Below are 9538 nucleotides of genomic sequence, written 5' to 3'. Positions count from 1 at the left end.
GGGAGCAGCCGCCATGATAAATGTTAAACATGAGAAGGGCATGTTATAGCTCCCTGGGCTCATTCAATTGCCACCTTGCCTGAGAGGTGAGGGTTGTCTAGTCCAGAAGTCTGCCCAGTCATGGTCAAAACTTTGGGCTTCAAAGGAGGGTTGATGAAACCTGCAAAGAAAGCAGCTCTGAAATAATTTCCTTATAGGGCAAAACTGTCTCCAGGCTCCCTATACATTAGAGGCTGGCTGACATTTTGAAGTGGAAGACACTTCAGAAACACACTTTTATGCCTACCTATAACACATCCTTCACGTAAACCTCATTGCAAAACCCTGAAGGTCAGCACCAGGAGATCTACTTCCGGAAAGAATAAGACACTCATGCAGAAAAGAAGAAACACTGGTTTTATTCTTGGAACACTGAAGTCTTGTTACAGCATCTAGCTGCATCCCCCTGACTGTTTTTGCCTGCACAAGGATGGATTTCAACAGGGTAGGGCACCACATACAGACCAGGAGACCATCATAGGAGGTAAGTGGCCATTTATGATGAGTCAGAGTACATGGCAAGTGTAATTCAGATAGGGATTTTCCAGGGACCAGTCCGCCCTGCCAGGAGAATCAAGGAGCTGGCGAGGTGACCTTGTTTCCTAGAAAAGGCACTTCTGGGACCGGCGTTGGTGTAGAAGGGGATGTGAAGGCAGCAGGAGAAAGTACTGGAAGCAGGAGAGGGAGATGCTTCCCAATTTAACCCATTATGTGTCATGATGGAGCAGTGGTGAGAACAGGCGAGTTATATTCAGTGTACTGGAAGAAGCAGCAAAGGCCGTTTGCAGGCCTGTGCACAGACCGAGGCTGGCACAGAGCCCCCTGCGCCCACAGGAGGGGCTACGAGGGCTGCGGCCAGCCACAGTAGCAGGAGTAGGACCAGCACAGTGGGCATGACCCGCCTGGAGCCTGGTGCAGGAGGCAGGGGAACAGAAGGGGGAAGGCAAACTGGGTGAACTCATTCGGTCCATTCCTTCTTGATGGACAGGTTCCACTCCCACGTGAGATGGTCGTGCTTGTCATCATCCGTGAAAAAAGACTTGTTGTGGTAAGTGCCTCGAGCCAGCATACCTTTCGGGGCCTCTTCAATCGGCGTTAGGAACTCATACTCCTCTGGCCGTGGCCCATAGCTGCCAACCATGAATGTGGCTTTATCCACTAGGAGAAAACAATCCACAAGGGACAAACCCCTCAGGTGGAGAATAAACAAGGGGAGAAGAGACCAAGAGCATGAGCACAGACCACAGACAGAAAGGAAGCAGTGCAGAGAGAAAGGGACAGAAGTCAGCAAAGGGGACAGAATCAGCATAGGAAATGAGAAACTGGATGAAGTGAAGCACAGGAATAACTGAACAGATAGAAGAATGAACAGGCAGATGGACAGATGGGCAGGCAATTCAGTCTGTATCCTCTCTCATGCACATGCTGCTGGAAGGGAGTAGGTATACACAACATATTGCTAAAGATCTCTCTTGATCCCTTCCTACTTCTCTTTTGGTGAGAATGGGATGCTGGAGCCTTAGAGGTGGCTGTATGCAGAGATGTGAATGTGGGATGTATGTGTGAAATGGGGCTTCCCTCTGCCTAGCCTAGGCAGGGCAGCTCTATACAAACAAGAGAGGCAATGGGCAAAAACAGGGCCCTGCAGACAGTGCAAAGCTTTGTAAAGCAGCTCCACGTTTTATCACATGCATCTGGAAGACTTTCAGAGGGTGATAAGACCTGCAAGGACTGTACACTCTATAAAGGGCAAGACAATCTATGGGGTGGGGGGAATAGACAACTTATGTATGGAGAGGAAATCTTTGTGGCAAGCACCATCTAAACAGTGTCTCTGGAGACATCTCTACTGCAGACTGTGGTGCAGCACACACATACCAGAGCTGGCTTGCAGGGAGTTAACACAGGCAGGGGAAGTAGTTGGTCTGGGTGATGCAGAGTTCAGGCTAATGCACTCTGCTAGGAAGTCTCCTCTGTGTCAGCAGAGAGGCCAGTTGGGCCAATGGGGGCTCTGTCCCAGCTCAAAGCTGCAGGGAACACTTCTGTGAGCAGAGGGGCTTGCGGGGGGTTGAAGCACTGGTGTGCAAGGTGGAAAGGTCTCTTACTCACCCTTCACCCCTGTCCGGTAGGTGTGCTGCACGTATTTCAGTCCTGATACAATGTCCCTGTTTACCTGCAAGAAGTGACCAGGAATAAGTGTCACAAAATAAGTTTTTGGTGCAGTTATCTGCTTTTTTTTTTTTCCCTCTCTCTTTAGAAACATGTCTCAAAATGAGTCATCTTGGCTCCCTACACCACTGCTCCCAAGGGCCCAGCACAAGACATGTACTGCTGAGGGGAGCCCTGACATTATTCCTCCACAATCTCCCAAAGACCTATGGAACCATGTGTGTGTCTGAGGGCATCTCTCACCTTTCCCTGTCTTTCCCCTGACTCTGACATTGACTGCAGCACATCAATCTTCCCAGGATGGGCTGATAAAGGCAAACCAAAGTGAATCAGGGAGTTCCCTGATATTACTTTCTGTGTTGAAAACTGGAAATGGTGACCGGATTCATCTCTTTAGCACAAAAAGGTGGACAAGATTAGCTGAGGTCTCCCTGCTGCCTTCTAAGATCAATGGGGAGCTGGCAAGTTCATTTTCAAGACATGGAGGGACAGTTTTTTTCCATAATCTTTCCTCAAGTCTCCCAAGGATAGCTTGGACATATCCCTTGCTGACCCCACCCAGTACACACTGCGTCCCTGCAGCATGACTCAATCTGGAAACAAGATAGGCAGATCCTTTTACATCCCAGGAGACAATCCACATGGTACCAGCCCTTTCCAGCTCTGGGACTGAGGGAGGGAGTTAGAATAACTTGTCTGGCTCCAGACATCTTCTGTCAACAAGGCTGAGATACGTAGGAAATGTTTCATAGGACAAAGAAGGGCTGGAGGTGTCCCTGGGGACAAAGTTATCTCCAGGACAGTGAACAAGCCTCAGAGAAGGAGGGAAATCTTTCTCACAGAACCTAAATGTTAACACTTTCCCTCTCTTGTTTCAAGATACCTATCCGTCTTCCCATTTCACTTTCTCTGCCAAATCCAGCTTTGTTTGCAACAAATACTTGTGAAGATAACCACTTCAGTGCTGGATGCCACATTGCATTGTGACCACATTTCATTTTCAGTTGGAAACAGGCAAAATGGCTGACACATGCCAACTGGGAGAGGGGAAAATAAGCCTGTTCAAGTGTATCAGAACTAAGGAGATCTCAGATATCTTCAGCCAAATGCTATAATATTTCATCTTTTTATACACTCAGTAAGCCCAGCAATGCAGACTGAATAAGTTATAAAAGTACTTCATAGAAAGGAGTCTTCTCCCCCACTTACATTCCTACTATGTGTGGATTAAAGATTTTCTGATAGCTAAAAATTCAAGCCAAACTCAGTCAAAGATACCTAGCTGGCTCCAAAACAACCTGCTGTTCACCATCATGAGTTGATAGGAAGCAACTATTTCCAAAAGGTGAGCAAACGACAGCAATCACCTGAAAAGGGGATTCCCTTGTTGAGTAGGAAGACACCTAAAGCTAGGGGTGCTTTCCACAGGCCTGGCTTTCTGGCAGGCATGCTGCCAGCTCTAGTTATCTTATAGACTCCTGGTGATGGGCTTCAGCAACCAATGAGAAGCAACTGGAAAGAAAGCAACTCACTTTGAAGTGGATCTTAACTCTGTATTCAACTCCCTCCTTTAATACAAAGGTCTCTTTCTTGAGTGCTTCAAGGTCACCTGTAAGAAGTTGTTCAGGTCATTAATTAGAGGTGGGAAGAGATCACACACAGGGGGCTGAAATGGGGCTAGGATTAGTATGGAAAGTGAGCATCCCTTTGAAAGACTGCATGCCTGCAAGAAGAATGTGCAAAGGTCTGTACAAGCATTTGCACTGTGAGCATACATGCAAAGAAATGACTGGGCCTGCGTATGTGCACATGCCTGTGTCCACATCTGTGCAGATAATATCCGAATAAATACCGATCTAGGCACATATGCATGACGATATTTATGCACAGACTCACAATTAGCTCTTCATGGGAGCGTATAACACATTTTGCCCATGCCTCACACCAGGCTCTGGTGAGCAGGTTAATAGGAGCTGGGCATGTTTCACAGCTCCTGCCTGGTGCGCAAGGCTGCCCCGGCTCAGCAGGGCTCTGTGTGGTTTCAGCTGAACAGGAAACCTCTCTGCTGCTCCATGCCCAGCTTCCTCTCACTGCTGAGAAGCCCATATAAGGTGAAGCCTGAATCTCTCCCCATGTCCCCAGCAGCCGGAACTACAGTATTGCTTGATTCTGAAGTTTCAAAACAGTCTGTTACCCTAATGAATGCACATACCTTGTGCTTGTGAGGCCTAACTGAAGGGAAGTAAGAGCAGAAGGCAAAAGAAACCCAGTAGCTCCTAGAACGTGCTAAATGAAGAAAAAGACCATTGAGACTTTCCTCTGTTACATCTCCTTGTCTTTTTCATAAATGTATGTCTTAAACAAGCAACAAGCCTAAGATGTCCTCAGGGTTCCTCTAAAACCTGCTGTAGCATCCCCAAATTCCTTTTTAATTTGAAGCATGCCAGGACCTTTGCTTATTCCCCCGTGTGCCCAAAGAGAATCCGTACCTACCTGTGAGGTCCATAGTGATCGGTCCTGGTGCAGAGTCACATACCAGGGTGAGTCGGGTGACCACCACGTTGGGAGCTGTTGGGTCTACAGGATAGGAAAGTTAGGGGGAAGCTGTCAGCTTACAAAATGAAATATGGGGGGAGGAAGGGGAAACTAAAGAAACAGGGTTGCCTTCCCACACAGACACTGCACTTGCACAGCACAACCCACGCATCTGCACCAGTTCCTTAGCAGGGATCCCTCCAATTACCATCTCAATACCTATAAACCTCTCCTCTAAAGGACACTCCCTTCTTAAGATTCTTCTAAGCAGCAAGGTCCCCTTTAAACATATACTGGTACCCTCGTGTTTCTCACCCCTCAGAAGCCCCCCAGGCCGACACACCATAGGTCCCTATCCTGTGCTAACACTCCCTACTGCCTTACGCCTAATGGTCAGAGTGTCCTTCCTGCATTCTTTCTGTGCACTCCTACCTGTCTATCCCCAGTCCACCCCCATCCCATTCCAACAGAAGCAGTGCACATGCCTGGCCAAACAAGCTTCCTCTTGTCTGGGGCTGTCTCACCCCCTGCCCACAATTCACTGTTGTTATGCACCACCCCAATCCCTTCGCATTAGGGCACTTCAGCTTACCTGACACTATAGGCCCATCTCCCAGCAGGGACTTCTTGTACTTAGCGAGGCTTTCGTCATCCTTGTCCAACTCTTGCAGCTCCTGCAGTGTTTTCTGGGGAGGAGGTTTGTAGTTGAGTTTCCCATCCAGTTCATCATCATCTTCCTCCACATGAGGTTCTTGGGTCTTCTCAGTCATGGTCACTTGATCTGGGTAACAGAGGAGAGGGGCGGTCGATGGGGTTGCTCCACAGGGATGTAGCGTCCCCAGGAGCACTTGTCCTGGACACGGCACAGCTCAGTCCCCCGGGCTGTCGGGCAGCCACCTGGCCCCACCGCCAAACTCAGCGGTATCGTCACAGGCAAATGGCGGCAGCAATCAGCTGCAATGCTGACGCTGCTGTGCCGATACTCTGGTTTCAATATAATCCCCCTCCTGCCCCCGCTCGTCTCCTTGCAGGCACGATGCGCACACGCAGACCTACACCATTCCTCCCTCCCGGGGAGGAGGCTGCGGGAGCTGAGCCTGAAACTAGAGTGATTTACAGCCACTCTGTGCAGCATGACTGCTGACCGGCAACCCTGTAATTACAAGCCACTGTACAAGGCTTCAGCATTCACCAGCTATCTGGCACAAAGAGCCATAGCCACACACCAGGGCATGGAGAGACATGAATATAACCAAGGCTGGAGGTTTCATTTGCCCTCTCATAATCGGGTTATATGCCCCACTCAGATAGGGTTTAACAAAGAAATCAAATATCTGACAGCAACTCCCTTACATGAGCAAGTTAATGAAAGCCCTCAGGAAAACGAACCCTCTTCAGTCCATCTGCTGGCGTTCCTGGTGTTTGCTCCTAGGAATAGCTCGCGCCACTACTGGCCAGGTCTCCTTCCCACTGAGAAAGGAAGCACGAGGCGGTGCCTACGACAGCATCTAGCCCAGCTGCAGCGCAGCTCTGCGTACATGCGCTTCATCAGCGAGGCTTCTCGGAAAGGAAAGGAAGTCAAGCTGGAGCCCACGATCACGCTGTCAGCATCACCGGGACATGGGCCACCAAAGGCAGGAGGGCAGCGAAGCCGCGTGGGTGGCTCCCTCCCAGACGCGAGCCAGAGCACAGAAAGACCAACCGGTGAGCAGCCAGGCGGAGCGCACGGGAGAGGAAAGCAGGAAGACAAAGGAAGGCGCAAAGAAGGGGAGGTGAGGCAGGACTGTGTCAGGTCCCCCTCACTCTGCCACTAGCCCTGTGGAGCCAGCCACATGCTCCTGACCACTTTCTGATTCTTCAGAGAAAAGTTTAAAAAAAGAGTAGTGCTCTGGTGCAGCGGTGGACGATGCAGATGGCCAAAGCATTCCTTTGGTATGGCAGCACAGTGATCTGATAGAGCCACACAAATCTCATGTCATGCCACTTTATCCTTATATTAACTCCTTTTCCCAGGCTGTCCCTAGTTATTTGCAGTTCCCCCATCAAGCCCTTTATCTCTCTCCACAGCTATGGCCTTAGCATTTGCCCCTGCTCCCAAAAGTTAAGTTGGGAGCTACTGGGATAGCTTTCCTGTTCATTAAAACAGAAAGGAAATAAAAAATAAATTAAAAAAAAAAAAACATGCTATAGCTCAGGGTGAATCAGCAAGTAGAATCAGGCAGGAATGAGTAATACATAGACCTCCAACTGCAATCCCAGTGTGGTGAGACCAGCGGAGAAAACTCAAGGAGGAGTGCGTTGGCAAAGACGCTTAGCAAGTTACAGAGGGGGCAGAGCAGGACCAAACACCACAGGAGCAAGTAGCCTCCGCTGGGCATGCTAACGGACAACGGCTATGATGCAAGAATCTGTTGCAATGCCATTTTGTCATGAGTCAGGAACCAGTGCAGGGAGGGCAGCTGAGGGGGAATCCCAACTCAGACTGGCAGGAAGGAAGGTACATCTCAGTAGGCAACTGCCCTGAGCTGAGTAATACCCAGCCCTGGTTCTGGGGCTGAAAGGACACCTATGTACCATGGGAAAGGCACGTGAACTCATCCTCCTGAGAAAGGAAACCAGAAGTTCCCTCATGAAAGAAACAACTGATTTTGCCCCATGCCCCACTGCTCTGCAGCCTCAGCGCAGCCACCTTGCAAAGCCCCACACCCCCCAGAGCTGTCCCACACAAAGCACAGGATGCAATGAGCTGCAGCAGCCCCCAAGAGATCTTGGTTTACACTTTGGCTCTAGCTGCAGATCTGAGTCATCTGCACTCTCCCAAACTTCCTTCATGATACTAGGCTGCATCTGCCACCACTAGAACCACACAGCAGAGCCGCTTGCCTTCCCTCCATCCTCCATGGAGGTTTGATGGCTTATCACGGCCACGGGAGAGACACAGGAGATGGAGACAGACCTCTGCAGCCCCACACCGAGAAAAGGCAAAGAGTAAAGGGCTGGGCTGGCTGGTTGTTCCCCATCACTCAGACCATTCCCTCCTCTCATACATGCCACAGAGACTTTCCTTGCCAGTCTGTGCTGGCGGCTCACTTGAAGAGGGAATGATTTTAGGGCTCCGAAAACCTGGATAGGCAGCCTGCTGCACCAGCAGCCCCTGAGGGATGGCACAAACCAGCTTCTGCTCTCACACATGGCTGCAGGACAGCCCCAATCAGGTCCCGTTCCACGGTTTCTCCTCAAACTGCAGGCCCATCCCTGCCAAATTCCCAGGCAAGGAGGTGGCCAGCAGGAAGCTCATGCCTCAGCTGCCTCTACCCCTCTCATGCACAGCAGCATCCCAAGGCTGGGGGAAAGCACCAAGGGTGGAAGAAGAAGAGCACAAAAAGCCAAGGAGAGCAAGCAAGCTTTTCAAGGGGAGAGCTAAGATCAGGCACAAGCCCTGGACTCCGAATCTGCTTGCTGCAACCCTGGGACTGGTCCTCCCTTCAAAGAGAAGCACGCTACCGGGCTCAGGCACCCTAGCCTCTCCAGGGTAAGTGTGTGAGCGCCTTTCAGGGTCCCTGGGCTCCTGTGCCAGAGCCCAGGCCAAGGACCAGGCTGGCAACAAGAGCCTCCCAGGTGCTCAGGCCAAAAGCCTGTTTAAAAATGAGAAAATAAACCCTATAAATGCTTTACGCAAAGAGAGACAGAGCTGATTTGTGGCCTGCCTGCCTGCATTTTTCTTGTTTTCCTGCAGCCCCTACCCACAGTCATGCATCACTGGCACCGCTGAGGCCTGGGGGCTTTCACAAAGCCACAAAAAAGGGACAAAGGCAGAGTTTCGGGACCCTCTGCCAGGGAGAGACGGCTTCCTGAGGCCAAGGGAGGAAACATTCCCGCTGTGCTGCGGGATGTTAGCTGTGCGGGGAGGGGAGGGGAAGAGGGGGTGGGAGGGTGGCAACTGCCCCACACCTGCAGTGTGGGAGGGCAGGGGAGGCTGGGAAGGGGGGTAGGTACCATTTCGTCCCCCAGTGCTGCCACTGGTCCCTTCTGGGGACAGAGAGAGGGGCACACGGGCATCACCGCATTCACGCTTCCTCTGCGCATCACATTCGCTCCCCCAAACTGCCCCTAGATCTAGGGCTTATCCGTGGGTCAGGCAAGAAGGATGCGATTTTCCGCGAGGGAGGTGTAACACCCCGGCCGTAGGGGCACCCCCGGCGCCCCCACGCTGCAGCGCCGCCGCCTCCCGTCCCTCGGCACCGCCGTCCTGCCCCGCGGCGCTGCAGTCTCCCGCTTCCCCGTGGGGCGCAGGCAGGGCCGCGGCCCCTTTGCCCCTCGCCCCGGGCAAGGCTGCGGGATGCGGCCCCGCGCCGGCAGCGCAAAGTTTCGCAGCACCTTTTCCTCTCTCCCCTCCGCTCCCCCCCCCCGCCCCTCCCTTTCCTTGGCCGCGTTCAGACTCACTGGCTGAGCGGCGGCTGCGTCCGGGGTCCTTCTCCGCTCTCGCCTCTCAGCTTTGAGCTTTGGCAGTTGGAGCAGGAAGGAAGTTGGTGAAAAAAAAAAGAGAGAGAGAGAGAGACACACACACACACACGCGCGCGCGCGCGCGCGCGGAAAAAAAAAAGAAAAAAAAAAAAAGAAAAGAAGCCACCAGCAGCAGCCCGCTCGAAGAGGAAGCGCTGAGCGGCGGCGCGGCCGCGCATGCTGCAGCGCGCCGCTTCGCGGGGGCCGCCGAGGCGCGGATGCGCGGGGCGCTGCGCTGCGCTGCGCTGCGCTCTGTGTGCGGCCGGGAAGCCGCGCAGGGCGGCGGCAGCGC

General features: G+C 52.1%; 1 protein-coding gene across 2 annotated transcripts; it reads right to left on the bottom strand.

Moving 5' to 3' along the window:
* Positions 1-373: 373 nt before the first annotated feature.
* On the bottom strand, positions 374-9293 carry ARHGDIB (Rho GDP dissociation inhibitor beta). 2 transcript variants are annotated; one of them, XM_062568527.1, is made up of 6 exons: positions 9187-9293; positions 5336-5524; positions 4702-4785; positions 3741-3817; positions 2149-2212; positions 374-1197 (listed from the first exon to the last, which is right to left on the bottom strand). In XM_062568527.1, exons 2-6 carry the CDS (start codon positions 5511-5513, stop codon positions 998-1000), a joined length of 603 nt encoding a protein of 200 aa, XP_062424511.1. In that variant the 5' UTR covers positions 5514-5524; positions 9187-9293; the 3' UTR covers positions 374-997. The 2 variants fall into 2 exon arrangements, with proteins under 2 accessions (XP_062424511.1, XP_062424516.1); XM_062568532.1 differs by lacking the exon at positions 9187-9293 and adding an exon at positions 6097-6202.
* Positions 9294-9538: the final 245 nt, after the last annotated feature.

The sequence above is a fragment of the Rhea pennata genome, chromosome 1 (genome assembly GCF_028389875.1).
Source record: "Rhea pennata isolate bPtePen1 chromosome 1, bPtePen1.pri, whole genome shotgun sequence".
In the NCBI taxonomy this organism is placed as follows: domain Eukaryota; kingdom Metazoa; phylum Chordata; class Aves; order Rheiformes; family Rheidae; genus Rhea; species Rhea pennata.
The sequence above is the reverse complement of the archived record's forward strand: the minus strand, read 5'-3'. Positions and strand labels throughout refer to the sequence as shown.